General features: G+C 36.3%; 1 protein-coding gene across 1 annotated transcript in view; it reads right to left on the reverse strand.

Moving 5' to 3' along the window:
- Positions 1-3,171: 3,171 nt before the first annotated feature.
- Positions 3,172-18,096, reverse strand: part of FAM241A (family with sequence similarity 241 member A) — a 37,665-nt gene continuing 22,740 nt past the window's right edge. Inside the window, exon 2 of the mRNA XM_055342531.1 lies at positions 3,172-5,373. Coding sequence (XP_055198506.1) covers positions 5,128-5,373 — 246 coding nt within the window. The 3' untranslated portion in view covers positions 3,172-5,127. The remainder of the gene's footprint in view (positions 5,374-18,096) is intronic.

Consider the following 18,096-nt stretch of genomic DNA (forward strand, 5'->3'; position numbering starts at 1 on the left):
CTTAGCTTTCTGCTGCAGCATTAGGGATGATTCACGCTCAGGTACGTTGTTGCTTTAGCAATTTCCGAACTGGATGTGGCAGTAATTAGCTGATACAGAGAACATGATATCGGGAGTCAGAAGAGAGACTCAGGATGCAGGGTTGTGAAAGAGTATTATTTATTGGAAAAATAACAAAGTACTTTATATACATGTTATTTAACATATATGATCTGGGCGACTAAAACATTTTAGAGCGGATTTATTCTGCAGCGTGAAATACCCAAGCTTAGATACTTGAGAGTTCCTGATCACAACTTCTGAGTTTTTTTTTTTAAAATTAAAATTTAGTAGATAAAAGTCCATATTGAAAAATACTGGAAAAATATGAAATTTAGGTAGCATCAGTGACCATATGCATTCTAAAATATTCCTTCTGAAGAAATAGTGATTCCACTAAGTACAACACTGAAAATACATAGTCTCCTAAAAATATGCAAGTGTATAGTAGTAATACTGCATATGCAAATAATAGCAATATTCTTCCATCAAAAGTGAATAAACCTCATAAATGATAATTTATACATCAATTCACTTTCTTTATGCACTATAAGCATACTTTTGGAGTGAAAGAATTCTAAAATACAACCAATGCTAAATTTTTGTTAATGCACCACAGGAAGTACATGAATAAATGAAGTTGATTTATTAATTTGCCAAATATTTTGAGCATGTATTATGTGCCAGGCATTGTGTTAGACAATGCAATTTATGAACCAGATAGAAATGTTCCCTGCCCTTGTGGAGCCTATTGTCTAAAGGAAGAAGCTGCCAAGGGTGCCTGGTTGGCTTTGGTAGGTTGGGTGGTGGACTCTTGGTTTCCGCTAGGGTAGTGATCTTGGGTTGGAAGGATAGAGCCCTGCCTTGGGCTCATGCTCAGTGCTAAGCCTGCTTGGGATTCTTTTCTCCCTCTCCCTTTGCCCCTCCTCACTCCTGTGCATGTGTGTGCAGGTGCCCTCTCGCTCAAATAAATGAATAAATCTTTTTTAAAAAAGGAAGAAACTGACAAATAAGCTATTACAATACAGCATGATAAGTGCTGATAGGGGAAGTGCTGGGTTCTCTGAAAACACACGAAATATCAAACTGGACTTAATCAGAGAAATTTTCCTGGGGGACATTATGTCTAAAGGTCTTAAAGTTGTGGATATGTTAGTCAGTTTGGGGGTGGGGTTAAAGAGAGAAGCTAAAGCAGGTACAGAGTTCTGGAAGTGAGTAAGCACATCTCTCACAAGGAACTGAAAAAAAAATTCAGTAAAGCTGTGTTGGAAAGGGACAGTAGTAGTACAGAGAGATGAAGCATGCAAGAACCAGAGGGACCTTGTAAAATATATTAAGGAGTAAGGTCTTTATCATAATGGAAACAGGAAGCCATTGGAAAGATTTAGGCCAAGGAGATCAGAATCATGATTTAGAAAGAGTATTCTGATTATAGAGTGAAAAATGAAGGCAGGGGAGATCAATTAAGATCCTGTGATAGCAATCTAGGGAGATGATGGTGGTATGAACTAAGTTAGTGATACTGGGAATCACTGGGAGAGGCATAAAGATTAAAGACGTTTTTTAGGAAGTAAAATAGACAGGACTGACTTGTCAACTGGTTATATGTGGGCAGTGTAGGAGACAATTGTTATTTGCTGAGATTGGAAAAATAGGAAGAAAAAGAAGGTTTGGGAGAAGGATGCTGAGTTCCTTTTTATTTTATGTATACCAGATCTGAGGTACTAAGGGATAGGCAGGTACAAATGTTGGGCAAGCATTGAATGTGTGGATTTTATATTCTCAACTGAAGATACAGATTGCAATGGTAGCTGAAGCCATTGGGGTGGTGACATTGTCCAAGGCAATGTGTAGGGTGATGAGAGAATAGGCTATGTTTTCCTTATATTCTCCTTGGCCAGGTCTATTACTGGAAATATTAACAGGTATGAAAGTCTTATTGTTTTCTCTTTTCTGACCTTCTGAAGCCATGAATTGCCAATAAAAACATTTAAAATAACCTGAAATCAGTAAACATTTATAAAATAACTGGTAATATACTCTACAAACCATATAAACAGCCCTTGATTGCTCAATACCTAGCTTTGACTATTTTGAGCTTTCTATTTTACAACAAACCTTTATGCTGTAATATGCCTTCCATCAGTTCTGTAACTGTTTATTTCCTGATCATCTGGATAGCCTTTAATGAATGTGCAGCTCAGTGACAGCCCAGAGAGATTTTCTCTGATCAAAACATGTGATTATAGAGATGTGTTTGTGTTGGTTAGAAGACAACCATAATTCATAATTACCACATGGAAAAGATCCAAATACAGTTTTGGATGGATTGATGGGAATTTGCCTCAATATGCTTCCTTATATATCTGTGGAAGTCAAAATAGGGATGTGACCTCTAGAGTGGCTAATAGGTGGCATGCAGACATATGTTTAACAACTGGCTTGCTAGGAGAAAAGGACCCTGATCTATTGTGTTTGCCAATTTTGGTAGCATAAATTCTCCCCTCATAGACCATTTCAAGCTACCAACTGATGCCACTGAAGGAGGACTAGGGGGAAAGTATGTGTAATTTTTATTTGCAAGTAAGTGCAAGCTGGCTCCAGTACACTACTGGACCAAGTATGATTTGACTGGTGGCCAGGAATGGGAAAATACCTTGCATATCACAGCTTAAGATATGAGAGGACTGAATTCTATAAAACACTGAGTTTCTACTTTAAGGAAAATTAACTTATTCATCTCTAGCCAGTTTATTTGTAGATTTTAACCTTTTCTATTTTAATTGAGAACTGTGATATGAATTATGCATACATTAATAATCTAATAATCTTAGCATTGTAACTTCTATGTCCTTATTCATAAGGAATAACAGTTTCTAAAACTGGCTTGAATCTGAGATTGAAATGACTGAGAACCATTTTCCATCTAATTTCTTATACCATGAACCAAAGAAATGACCAGTTTCTTTTCATTTCAGGGCACAAGTATAATCTACATTCTAATATATTTCATAAAAGAAAATATATTATTTCTATAAAACAAGCAAAGTTTGTTTTTTTCCCTACCAAAGCAAACAATTTGATGGTATACTGCTCTAATAAAAATTTTAGAAAGAATAGCAGCAAAATATCTCATTTCTTTATGTGATTTAATATATACCCTATTAACAGCAGAGTGCAGATACATAGTATTGACAGTATACTTTAAGTCATTACTATTCAAACTTAAACATCTTTTTTCAATATTAGCACTGGTGGAATCAGAGCTATTATTATGCATACTGTATCTTTTTTATATTCCAAAGGAAAAATTAAAATTCTTGGTAGCATTGGAAAAGAGTGCACTTTTTAATATTTAATGCAGATATATAAAATCTCATTACTTCTATTAAAAACCTCTCAATTCTACTGTGCACGAATGAAGACACCTTTTCAAATAGCTTGCCCTTATGCCAAATTCATAAAGGTTTCTATCAAAATATTTCAAACCCAATAAAAACACAATGATATAGTACAAAGTCTTTCTCTTTTGTCAAACTTTAAAAGGTCTGTATTTATACAAATTCACAATACTTTTTAGTGCCCTTCAATTGGTATTTTTGTTCAGGGGTTATCTGATTTTAGAAATTTAAGTTGAACATTTTTCATCAGTTTTCTGCCTCAGCATGGAAGACACTGAGAACATATAAATTTTTAAAACAGGATTGGGTAAAAACTTTTCAAAGCAGAATATTAAACACTTCATATACTTTAGTAACTGCGCTACCAAAGATAAAAATACCGAATTGTCCCATTTCCCTCTTATAACTTGAATTTCTAGATAATTATCTTTAATACTCCTCCTTTGTCTATATAGAAGGACTCTGAGACACAAGTGTACAGATTTTAGGCTCTTTAACAAAATCCAAAATATCACTAAGCCATTTTCTACTTTTAAAGTGTATTCAAAGAAATATAAAACCCCAAAGTGCTGAATTAAGACAAATTAATAACATGACTGGTAAATTAATGATTTGGCTTTAGCCTTAGAGGAATACTATTACATTGGCTGTTAAATTTCATTAAGCATTTGGTTATATACCGTAGTACTGTACTTTCCAATAGAGATGTGAAAGAAAATGATTTTTTTTCCTTAAAGGCATAGTAAAATATTTCAGCCATAATACAAATCAATTTTTTGGGGGGAAATATCCATGCCAAGATAGGAAAGAGATTTTTTTTTTAAATCTTAGGATAATTGTTATAAAAGAACTATAAAATGTAAATTTCTGGAAAAAATACATGGAAAATGTTTCTCTAGAAAAAAAATACATAACTTGTTAGATACAAGAAAATATAGCATTACCATGGGGTGCAGCCAGCAATAGACAGGCTTATGAGACCTAAAAAATTCACAAAAGGTAATTAGCACCAAAATTGTCTAAAACTTCAAATGATGTACTGAAGTGATTTGAGGCCCAAATATTGCATTATAAAAAAGTTACATATACTTTTCATCAGTGATAATAAATATATCCTTTTCAATCTTCAGAAAATGTGCTAGCTTTACTGATTTTCATCACAATATTAAGGTAGTGTATCATAATCACCATTTATATTGGTTTGGCTGAGCAGGAACAATGGACATCCAAATTATTTCTCATAATAAGGGGTTATTTGGTGGGTGTGGTTGGGGGCAATTCTCCCATTAAAACTTATTTTTTAGCTCCTTGTTTCATCCTTTTTTCTTCTAAAATGTTTTTTGGAATTCTTTCAAGACCTATATTGCCCAGTTTGAATTCCATATCCCGCTATTTTCCCTGCTCACTTTTTGGTGGTGTTAAGATTTGGCATGGGAATAAGGGAGGGGTGTTTAAAAGTGGGCACAGATCACAGTAGTAAAGACTTGAATAAGCTACAAAATATATTTTCAACCCTGTTATAATCAAGAGTTGAGTTTAACTTTAAACAACATCCACTTACAAATTACAAAACAGCACACAATTTGAAACAAGGCAAACTTCTCGGCTTCCATGTAGTGAAATATATAACTTCACTAATCACATATATGGCTACCAGATGTCAAACAACAGCTTATTCGGCCATATTTTACTGTTGCACATAAATAATGACAAGGCAAAGAACAGCAACTAATCCAAGAGCTTGTAGGCCAAGGAACCACAGCATAATCCAAAAGAAAATGACTATTACTGGTTCCACAATTCTTTCTCCAAAATACATCCTTGTGAAGCCCATGTCGATGAGGCTTTTGTTCAATTCACCAAAAAGTGTTCCCAACTTTTTGTAGTCATCTCCAACAGGCTCGCCAGTGTGGTTTTGTGATTCTTCAAAATCCTTTAAAACAAAAACAAAAACAAAAAACCACAAAACAAACATAAACATAAAATGAAAAATAGGTGAAGGTCTGTAAGAATAATGACTATCTCATAGTTCTCTGGGCTGATAATCATTCAGTAAATATTTGGGAATGTTCCTTTTGATTGACCTATAGAACAACCATGTCTGTGCCTACCTTTCAGGAATATGGAAAGCACTGATTTATTGATTTCTGTAGAATCGACACTGGACCCTCAACTACCAGAACACTGATTTAGAGATTTGGAAAGGAGCTGATTTATTTCCATTCATTTTCTAGTTTCCTGAGATTACAAAAGAGGAATTGTGTTCATACTGCCCTTATCCTTTACCATGATTTCAAAATAACCTTCCTACCAACCTCCAAGCCAGGGACCCAGAGTGCTCCATCTTGTGTAAGTAAGCTTTTTAGTCCATTCCCTTGACAGCGAGATTTTAAGGAATGTAGCCTCAGCTGACTTGAGAGAGTCTTGTTGCTAAGTATTGAGCAATCCTTAAGCCATCACTGCTGTGATTGTTCAGTCTTAGCCCTAACTAGGGAGACCTCAATGTAGGCCCTTTCATAGTTTCTTGTCCAAATTCTAGAAATGTCCTAAGTGCAGCTTATTAATCTCATCAAGAGAAACATAGTTTTCAAATAGGAATAATTTTGTACAATAAATCCAAAGTCAATCTAGGATCTGCTCCTAAGAAAATGTCCAAAAAAAAAAATCCATATGTACCCAATACACACACCAAAAAATGTTTACTATTTCCAAAAAAGTTTACTATTTCTATTACCTCTCAATCTTATTACAAGTAAGGCCTTCATGCCAGTTACTGAGCTATTGTCTCTCAGCTTGAAACCAATCCTTAAAATTCTACAAATATTTCTGGCTCCTGTTCATCTCTGCCAATAGAGGGATCAATGAGACATTGCACAGCTGGAGAAAAAAGAAGGGATTTGCTCTTGTGTACTTCTGGTGGGTTTGTTGGTGCTGTCAGTTTTGTTCTAGCAATAGTTCTTCTTCACTCTGGTAGTAGAAATTTCTTCCACCAGCAGCCACTGGTTTCAAGTAGGGGATTTCCCAACACTTGCAGAATCAATCTCAATGTGCCATCTTGAGACACTAGATCCAATTTGTGGGCACCTATTCCTCAGATATCTTGTTCTTAGTTCTATGGGGTTCCCCCCTCTGAGCACAGAGACACTACTACTGGGTGAGAAATGATGGATTCTTGAAAATCTGAGTTTCAACTCCACAGGGCCTTTCCCCAATCTTCTCAGTTTTAGTAATTCCAGCTCTTTTCTTTGCTGCCCCGGCATGTTTACTGAAGACCTATTAGCTCACTGTAGGTACAAGATGGAGAATTATTCATATAACAAAAAATCTTTAGGTATAGGGTTTGACATAATAAAAAGAAAGTCCTAAATATCATTAAGTATGCTATCTATGCCAGAAGAAAGTAAACTTAGAAGACAAAAGTCACCTGCCAAAAGAGCCAATGAATTTGAGCAAGTTTTGAGGCATTCTTCAAATATATGAATCAAACTGAGATTCCTTTAGTAGAAACCAAAGCTTGATCATTTCAGTCATCAATATATAAAAATATTTTTCCTTTAAAAATGCCTATTATCTAGTCTACATACATACAACTTAAAGTATTTATTGAAGGAAGGAAAGAGTGAAAAAATCTAATTTTTGTTTGTAATAGCAGATAAAATGATTTCAAGAGGACTTTAAGGTGATCATTCCCCATAGTACAGCAAATTAATGTAGAACAGGGGATCGTTGATGAAGTAGTAGAAAAATAAGACATCATTTTTAAGTCTATATTTTAAGCCACAATTATTATTGAACTATATTTAAATATAATTTTAAAATTAGTTTTAGACTTGCATTTCTATCAAAAAGAGTGGGGAAAACAAAGAGAAGTGTAGAGAGAAGTGAAATCCAGGGAGTTCAAATCCAGGCTTCGTCACTTAAACTGAATGACCCTGACCAACTCACTTTCGTGAGCTTCAGTTTTCTAATCCATAAAATGGATTTACATGATTCCTTTTGATACTGATAATTTTGTCTTGAATTATAATGTATTTGTTAACCCCTTTCCTTAGTTTTTGTGTTTCATTTCTAAATTATTTTATTCTTCACTGATGTGCTATGATTGGGTGAATTTTATGTTTTTCAGCTTCTCATAATTTTATGTGTTCCATGATAATATTTTACATTATAAAAGAAAAAAAATCTTGTTTTTGGCTGAGATCGAACCCTTCTCTCTTTAGACAGAACCTGAAGACTATTTGATTTAGTTTGTATTTCTTCTAGTGCCTCATTTCTTTCTGTGCCTCCAGTGTCTTGCATTGTTGATACCATTTCTGGCCTCCTTTTTCACTTTTTGTTAAAGTTTGTTTTCTTTTTTACTTCTTCCAATCTCTTTTAATCTATGTACTCAATGTACTTGGGGTTTTCTATTGTTACTTAGGATTTTTTTTTTCAGTATTTTTGTGGTTGTAGTACAAAGAAAGTACCCTAATCTGATATGGTTCTTTCTGAAGATTTGCTTTAAGTTTTTCTACAGATTGCTTGTCGGTTTTTCAGGGAAGTAGGTGTTGCAAGACTTAATGAAAACAAGGAATTGGTTAACTCTTAGAGGCCAGGTGGGGAGGCAGCAATGGATCACATCACCTCAGATCCCCTAGAATACCTGCTGGGATTGAGACTGTAAGTGGAAGACCCAGGAAGGGACTAGTCTGGGCAAGATGTGGCTGCTACAGCCTCCTTCTTTTTGTAATAGGAAAAACTTCAAGTGCACACAAAATTAAAGAAAAATAGTACGATAATCGTCTATACACCTATAACTAGATTCAATAATTACTAAAATTTTGCTGCTTTACCACAGCACTTCTTAATCTGGGCAATCTAAAGGAGAGGAAAAAGTAAAAATCATTAGAATAATGCCTAAGAGTGGCATATCTTCACAAATGAAATTCTGTGGAAATATCCAAAATATCTAGCAATGAATTAGATGGGTTTCAAACAATCCTAAAGACAAGACATTTAAGAACATGGAAAAAAAACAGGCAGCATTTTTAAATCAGTGAGATTAGTCTCATGACTGTATTTTCTATATGCAGCATATCCACCCCAAGTATCATAACTTCTAAAAGGTACAAACATTGGTGTGCTGGTAAATGTTTAACAGTAGGATGTGTTGAGGCGGGAAAGTAGGGGGTGGGAGTTGCAGTGGATGGATCTCTGATTTAAGTTGTTTGCTGGTTCCGTAATTTTTTCCAGTTTCCGCAGCTGGTCCTCTCGCTGTGGTCATTTTCAAGCTACTTACAAGTAACTTGCAAGGTTCTTGAAAATTTAACAATTGGCTCTTGAGGTCTGGTAAGAGCTGCCATCAGTACTTCACTGTAGGAACAGTAGTTGAGATAAAGACCTGCATGGTTATAATTGATTAGTTTGATCAATTAGTGCATTTACTGAGGGGCTTTTTTTAAGTTTGCAAAGTTGGTAAGTTGGGATAGTTAAATAGAATTACTGCAATACAGGGGTGCCTGAGGCATCTCAGTTAGTGTCTGCCTTTGGCTGGGGTCATGGGATCGAGCCCCTCATTGGGCTCCCTGCTCAGTGGGGAGACTGCTTCTCCTTCTCCTCCCTGCTTGTGTTCTTCTCACTATTTCTGTTATCTCTCTCTCTCTCTCTCTCAAATAAATTAAATTAAATAAAGGATTACTGCAATACAACATATTGAAATTAGGAAAATTGTATTAAAAAAGAAATGACACCACCAGATTCAAAGATCAGAAACCTGAGGCATTCATGACTCCTCCCACTTCCCCTCCCCTCCACATCTAGCTCATCAACATATCTTCTTTATTTTACCTTCTAAATATTTTCTTATTGTGTATATTGCTATTCCATCTGCTGCTGCAATCCCCAAACAATCTTTTAACATCTCTTACCTTGACTATTCCAGTAGTTTGCTAACGGTCTGGCGTTTATTCCTTGGCTCCCCTACCTATTTAACACATTGCAGCTGAAGTGATCTTAAATTGCTAATCCAATTACTCCACCTACACCCTGCTTTTAGGATAAAGGCCAAAATTTTTAACATTATCTATGAGGCCCTGCTTAGTCTGCCTTCTCTCTGGATCTCTGGCCTCACTGCATCGTCAGTCTCCCTCTGTCTTTTTCTGTTTCAGCCACACTTCTTGAACAGGCCATGCTTTTGCCTGCCACAGATTTGCACATGCTATTTTCTCTGCCGAGCACGCTCTCCTCCCTCCCTTGCTCAGTTAATGCCTGCTTCTCATTTAGTCTCAGTTTAAGTCTCAACTCAATCTCAGAGCATCATATAATGCCCTGTCAATGTTCTAAATCGGTGTAAATGTGTGTGTGATTATTTGATTACTGTATCTATCCCTCTATCTCAGGATATGGACAGTATCTATTTTTGCTGACCATTAATCCTCTAATATCAGTATACAGCAGGGGCTATCTTGGGAATAGCAGCACATAGAAGGAGCTCAATAAATATTTGTTGAAAAAACAGGAGAAAATTTATCATGTGTCTGCAAGCACTGAAGTTAATACCTTGATAAATTTTCTACCTTGCTTACTTCTTGCCAAACAAAAGATGTTCTTTATTTTCAAAGCATTTTTATTATAGTAATTTCAAAACAATGTATAGGTTTTTTTTTTAAGACCCCGAATAGCCAGGGGAATTTTATTTTTTTTATTTTTATGATAGTCACACACACACAGGGAGAGAGAGAGGCAGAGACACAGGCAGAGAGAGAAGCAGACTCCATGCACCGGGAGCCCAACGTGGGATCCGATCCCGGGTCTCCAGGATCCAGGCCAAAGGCAGGCGCTAAACCGCTGCGCCACCCAGGGATCCCAATGTATAGGTTTTAATGGAGTTAGCAGTTTTGAAAATGAAGCATGTATTCCCTCTTTCTTCCTTTTTCTTAAAGATTTTATTTATTCATGAGAGGCACAGAGAGAGAGGGGCAGAGACACAGGCAGAGCGAGAAGCAGGCTCCATGCAGGGAGCCCGATGTGGGACTCTGGGGACCCCAACATCATCCCCTGAGCAGATGCTCAACCACTGAGCCACCCAAGCATCCTCTGCTTTCCTCTTTCTTATTAGAATCTCTTCCAGCCCACATTCGTCAGGTGAGGCAGACCCCACCTACAGCTCTAGAGATGACAAGTCTTAAGAGTAATAAACTTCTTTCCAGAAGCTGACTTTGGAAAAAGTACGTGATCCACGTTGGAACAATAACTTTTGTGAGTCTTCCTGGAAAAGTCTTCCTAGCTCTTCTGACACAACTTTGGAAAATGATTCTTCTCTTCTTCTATTTCTCCAATTTATTGTATTTGTATTAGTTTCCTATTGCTGCTGTAAGAAATACTATAAATTTAGTGGCTTAAAACAACAAAATATTATCATTTTATAGTTCTGTAGATTAGAAGTCATGTGAGCAGGATAGCATTTCTTTCTAGAGGCCCTAGAAGACAATCTATTTGCCTATCTTTACTAGCTCCTAATGGCTGTCCACATGCTTTGGCTCCTGGCCCCCCTCCTCCATCTTCAAAGCCAGCAATGTTGCAGCTCTTCTGACCATTCTTCTGTAGTTAACTTTTCTCTCTGACCACAGCAGGGAAAAGTTACCTGCTTTTAAGGACCCATGTGATTAGATCTAGCCTAGGGGGATAATCCAGGATAGTTTCCCCATCTCAAAATCCTTAAATTTAATCACATCTTCAAAATCTCACAAATTCTAAAGATTAAAATATGGACACTTCTGGGGAGGCATTATTCTGCCTACCACAATATTTTATTATAAAATGTCTTTATATATCTATTTCTTGTCACTAGCCTTGGTAAGAAGGGCATTGCCATTAAGGGCAAGAACCACGTCATAAATTTTAACATGAGTACTCAGTCTATTGCACTGTCCTTGGCCTATTGTAGGCTCAGAATAAGTATTTGTTGAATGAACAATAGAAGTATTTTACAATAACAGTATGTTAGGCAAGCAAAACAAAACAAAACAAAAACCCCACAAAAAAAGCCCACAAAACTTACATGTAACATCAAATATTTTATTCCTCCATGAGTAAGATGTGAATTTGTCCAAATATTTATAAATAAATTCCATACTAGATTACAAAATATGGTAGCTGCTAGCTAAAATTTACATGCTTGGGGCGCCTGGGTGGCTCAGTTGGTTGAGGCTCTTGGTTTTGGATTAGGTCATGATTTCGGGATTGTGAGATGAAGCCCACCCCTCAGATCCACGTGAGGTATGGAGCTGGCTTGGATTGTCTCTCCCTCTGCCCTCCCCCCCACCACTCATCCACATACTCTCTATAAATTTTTTTTTAAAAAAAATTTACATGCTCAGCTCAATTCCTAAACTATTGGTATTTTTTAAGAGTAGAGAGTAATACAGAGTTGTTCTTGAGTACTTGACTCTCTCACATGTTTGTAGTTTTCAGAGTAATAGTAATAGTGGTACTATTATCAATGAGTGCCTCTTATGTGCCAGGCACCGTGCTTTACAAGCCTCATCTTGTTTGATCTTTTCACAAGCTGTGGAGGCATTATTATTTTCCCTCATTTGCAGATAAGGAAACTAAATTTCATAGGTATTCAATGTCTGCCATTGACCCATTCTTAGTAAATGAAGGAGCTTTTACTCCAAAGACCACACTATTCATTTATATGTATACTATACTCCTGCCAGTTATTATTATAGTATTAATAGCTAGTAGCTGTCTAATGTTGCTTAGTTTTCAAAGAATTTTTACATATCTGAGCTCTGCAAAAAGAAAAACTATGTAAGCACGTTTTCATTTCTTACAGAATGAATACATTTAACAAAGTGAAATGAACATTGGCATGTTTTTTGCTTTACATCTTTACTCACAATTTACAGCATATTGGAAGTGAGTTTATTAAGCAAAAAATTACTAAAAAATTTTTAATCTTATATAAAAATGTAAACAAGGCAAAGCTATTTGCAACAGTTCAGGGATTTTTCATAGTCCTTTCAGTATTGACTAGATTTCAGATTCAAATGTGGAAAAAAAGATTCCAAGCAAGAATGCAGAGATATACTTGGCAGAGTTGCAATAAGGCAACATACAATAAAAACTAAAAAACCAACTAAACAGAACACTTCATATGTAAAGGGATGCAGAAATTCAGATGGTGCTTTTCCCTCTACTTTAACATTAACCACTTTGTGTATTTGCCAAATTTTATTCTTTGTATGTGAGGTCCTGATGAAAGAACATTTGTCAAAAGCTCAGTTTCCTTCATGACCATAGAATAATGCTATGACCTGCACACTCAAGTGTTCTTATAAAGATAGTGATATTATTATTTTTCATCCATGATTAAAGACATACATAAAAATAAAAGTGTTATAATTGATTCAAAATTTTCTTAAAAGATACAAAAATTAATGAGAAATTAGAGGTGAGCCCTTACATAATCAGGATTTTTAAGAGACAAGTATCCTTAAAGGTAATTAAAACAAAATCTCCTACTTTAGAAGCAAGGAATAAGAGGTTAAGTCACTCTGCCTGATTATTGATAACACAGGCTTTGGAAGCACCGAGAACAGAGTCAAATGTTGCTCTGCACATATACAAGGCAAATTACTTAACCACTCACCCTCAGTCTCCTCACAAATAAAAGGAACATAATGATTACCTAACTCACAGAGTTGTGATAATAAAACAAATGGATAAAAAGCTTTTAGAGGGATGCCTAGGTGACTCAGTGGTTGAGCATCTGCCTTTGGCTCAGGTCGTGATCCCAGAGTCTTGGGATCGAGTCCCGCATCAGGCTCACCACAGGGAGTCTGCTTCTCCCTCTGCCTATGTCTCTCTCTCTGTATCTCTCATGAATGAATAAATAAGATCTAAAAAAAAAAGCTTTTAGAATACACATATTAATCATTCAATATATGGTAAATATTATTATTACTATGTTTTTGATAGATTTATATTTGTGATTTTTACTTCTTTTTCTATTGTGCCATGTTGCTTGAGATAACTAATACGTTAGTGATCATCTTTCTTATGATAATTAAATTCAATTGCATTTTTCTTCTAGTGTTATGACATTTAATTATATAGAAATTGAGGTGGGATGTTTTCTGTGGAACATCCTTACCTATGACACAGTCTGTGCATATTAGTATGGGAAGACCTCTGTTTTCTCACTTTAAGTACAGGCTGTATTATATAAACAGGCTTTTGCTAAGTGGGTGACAATTTAAAATGTACTTTCAACTGTTCTCCTGTTTGCAGTATTACATTTGTATTACTGCACAGAACTTTATGTGCAGTATTGGAAATCTGCTGTTTTTGCCTGTCTGGCATTTATTCCACCATTTCCTACTTAGCAGAAATTTGATTTAACTTTGGAGAAACCATCCCCCCATCCACTCTCAGTCCCTGTGTTTTGGTTGAAGATGTTCCCATTCCCCAGTTCGATTCCTGGCCAATTGGAATATTCCATTTCCTTGGACATATGATTAGTTAAGGAATTAGCATGTAACCCAAGACAGGCCAATGAAGCACCTCTACCTAAGACTTTCGCTGCAACTATTAAAAAAGAGACATTTTTCTTTCACTGCTACTGGTTAGCTGGTAAGATGTAGGGCATATTATTACCATGAGGGGGAAAGCTTGCTATTAATGAAACCAAGAAATGATATAGTTGATATAGTTTCAATACCTGTGTCTAGATACTGCATCTACCTCTGGTCTTTTTAATTACATGAGCCAATAAATTCCTATTTTGCAAACTGTAGCAGGAATTGAATTTTTGTCCCTTGGAACCAAGAGTTCTGACTACAGATAATGATGATGATGACAATGATGATAAAAATAATAGCTATTATTAACTGGATTTTACTATATGCTGGAGATTATGTTAAGTACTTTATATTCATTATGACATTTATTCTCCATTTTTTACAGAAAGTATTGTTAATTTCAAAGCCTGTGTTCTTTGTTCTTCACTATAGTGCTCAACTACTTCCTCACTAGTTTGGATTTATTGTTACTAGCAATAACTAATATAACAAATGCATTAATAATATTAAAAACATCAATTAATGAGGGTTATCCAAGTGGAAATTTTTAGATATAACTTTCTAAAAGTTGTTTTAAAAAACTGAATTAGAAATACATGGATAAATGGTTATTGTAATATTCAGACAACACAAGAAAATATAGGATAAAAACTAAAATGCTGATTTCTCCTTGCTACTTTTGGTTGGCCTTCTCTAGCTATCAAGGAGAACCAGCCACAATAAAGTAGACCAAGGAAACTGTTACTGGGTAGGTAAATATATATATTTTAGGGATACATCTCAAGATGCATACCAAGCAAGAGGACAATAATTTTTAGATGGCACATACTAATCTGTGAATTGAGATTTTTATTGAATGAATGAATGAACTAATGAATGAATGAACAACTCCTAAATCTTCTCACTGCAACCTTTTCTCCTTTCACCTTGGTTTTTTTTTTTTTTTTAAGATTTTATTTATTTATTCATGAGAGACAGAGAGAGAGAGAGACAGAGACAGAGACAGAGAGAGAGAGAGGCAGACACACAGGCAGAGGGAGAAGCAGGCTCCATGCAGGGAGCCCGATGTGGGACTTGATCCCGGGACTCCAGGATCATGACCTGGGCCAAAGGCAGGCGCTAAACCACTCAGGAATCCCTCCTTTTACCTTGTTTATTCAACAACTCCCATTGAATGTTTTTCAACCTCATTGGGCTTGTGGTCCACTGATCTCTAACTCTTCTCAACCCACTAGCCCAGTCCATTCCTTTCTTCTCTATCCCCATTCAGCTTGAGTTCTATGGCCCAGAATTTCAATAAAATTTTACACTCCATTGTCTTATTGGGCAAAACCTTAATTTTAGGGGAACTTAACTATTTTCTCTGCCTGAACCTGAGTGGTGCTAGAGAAAGTCATACCATTGGGTATATTGGTACCACTAGTTTCTTACCATTAACCCCCAACAGATCTCCAAAGACCCTGCATTCCTACTCCATTTCTCTGCTCAGCTTATTTTTTCTGCTCTCTCCACAGACTATTTCAAACTTCTTTCTTTCAAACCTCTGCTCCTCTCTTTCTCTATTCCCCTCCTCCAGCAAATTACCTGACCTTCTACTTCCCAGGGAAAAGAGAAACAGTCAGAAAGCGCTTCCTTAACTGTGATACTAAATGTAACAACCACTTCAGTTTATGTCTCTCTTCCCTGAATTCTCTATTACACATAAAGAAATGAGGAAGTGTTCCTTCTTCTCTGTACAATTCCTCTTACCTATCTGTAGGATCTTCTCCTACCTTAGATTATCCATCTTCCATTATCCTCTGTCTTAAATATATTCGATCTCTCCCCCTCAACTGGCCCCTCATCAATACTTATACGTGCTTAGCTCTTACTCTTCTATACGAAACTCCCTCCATGGTATATCCTCTATTAGTTCAGCCTTATATTTTCTTCTCTTTCGTAGCCCAACTGTTTGAAACAATTCACTTGGCTGGTTTCCATTTTTTCATGGTATCAAGAACTGTAAGAGACTGATTTTATTCTACACGCAAGCCAACAAATTAGCCTATTATAGTTTCATGGACGCTTGCAGACAACATAAGACGCCTGGGTTGGAGGCAAAGGACTTTATTCCTCAGGCCACGTGAAGCGGCATGAGTTTCATTTTGAGATTGGTTCCCCTTTCCTCCTAAGTCCCACAAGGTGACATAGAGTGGCACAGGTAGATGCTGCAGGCAGTAGGTATGCATCACAGCCAAGGAAGTCTGAACTTCGAGAACTCTAATCTTTTATTATGGGCTACAGGCAAAACCTACCTGACCTTTGTCCCAGAGGGAGACATTATCTTTATTATACTGGACAGCAAACAGATTTGCTCTCTGTTCCAGAGGGAGACAGTGTCCCTATCTTCCAAGTCTGTTCATTTAACAAGTGCCCTTGAAAAAACAGTCCTGAACAAAAGCTCTTAGTTCAAGAGATCCAGGGAGAATTACTCCATCCATTCACAGCTTACCCTACTCCAGTCTGTCTCTGTCCCCAGTACACCACCAAAACAGCTCTTGAAAAGGTTGCCAATAAACTGTCATATCAATAAATTAAATAGATATTTTTTTCAGGTCTCATTTATTCCACTCTTAAATTGCATTCGTGATGACCATTTTTTTCCTTTTCTTTTACGTTTTATGACATTACATTCTCCTGGTTCTACTTTAATCCATCTGGCTATGCCTTCTTAATCTCCTTTGTGGATTCATCATCCTCAGCCTAGCTATTAAATATTGGCCCTCAACCTCTGGTCCTAAGCCCTCATCTATTTTCACTCCACATTTTCCCCCTAAAAATTAGTTATATTTACTACCAATAAATCAATTATGTAAATATATTTTTTTTTAAATTTTTTTTGAATTTATTTATTTATGATAGTCACAGAGAGGAGAGAGAGAGAGAGGGGCAGAGACACAGGCAGAGGGAGAAGCAGGCTCCATGCACCGGGAGCCTGATATGGGATTCGATACCGGGTCTCCAGGGTCGCGCCCTGGGCCAAAGGCAGGCGCCAAACCGCTGCGCCACCCAGGGATCCCCCAATTATGTAAATATTATGTCCAGCTCAGACCTTTCTTTTGCACATTAGACGCATATATTCAACTGTCTTCTTGACATTTACACTTGAATATCTTGAATATACTTCAATATTCAACACATTCAAAGCCAGACCCATCATTTCCCTCCTCAAAACTGGCCTTCATTCAATGAACAGATTGTCAGGAATGAAATCCATCTTTAATTTCTACAAGCCAGAATCCTAGGAATGATCTGCAGAAGCTTTTCCCCTCATTTCCTACATCCAATTTATCAATAGGTCCTGTTGATTCTAACATCTAAATCCTAAATATTTCCTTAATCTACCTAATTTTTCCTACATGATTCTACTTGCTTTTCTCACTCAGCCTCATTTTATACTTTGTTCCCTCCTTCACTTTCTTTACTTTCTCCTCCCTATTCCAATTTGCATCTCTCATACTCACTTGCTTTTCTTGAACCAAAGCTTTTTTTTTTGAACCAAAGCTTTTTAAAGTTATTTCCTCAGCTCAGTATGTTCTACCTTTTTTTTCATCTATTAACTCCTATTTATTCTTCAGATCTCAAGAAAGTCTGTCCTGACTTCTGCTAGAAAAATCTTATTAAATGCTCTTATCATACCACATAGCTATCCTCACATCAGATGAATTTTGTGTTTTGTTTGTGTGATTATCTAATTTATGTTTATCTTTCTCAATGGCTTATATGTAGCAAAACAGAAAAATCATGTTTTTCCCCATTAACTTTCTAATTCTCAGTGTCTGCCATATATTAGGCACTTCCATCTAGATTACAAGATTTTATGAAGTATTCTCTGTAACCATTCTACTAATTCATCTTACTTTCTAACTGTCCCATAAAATAAATCCTATTCTGTTTTTTTAAAGATTTATTTATTTATTAATGAGAGACAGACAGACACACACACACACACACACACACACACACAGGCAGAGACATAGGCAGAAGGAGAAGCAGTCTCTTCGCAAGGAGCCCAATGTGGGATTCAATCCTGGATTCCAGGATCATGACTG

The sequence above is a fragment of the Nyctereutes procyonoides genome, unplaced genomic scaffold (assembly GCF_905146905.1).
Source record: "Nyctereutes procyonoides isolate TBG_1078 unplaced genomic scaffold, NYPRO_anot_genome, whole genome shotgun sequence".
Classification (NCBI taxonomy): domain Eukaryota; kingdom Metazoa; phylum Chordata; class Mammalia; order Carnivora; family Canidae; genus Nyctereutes; species Nyctereutes procyonoides.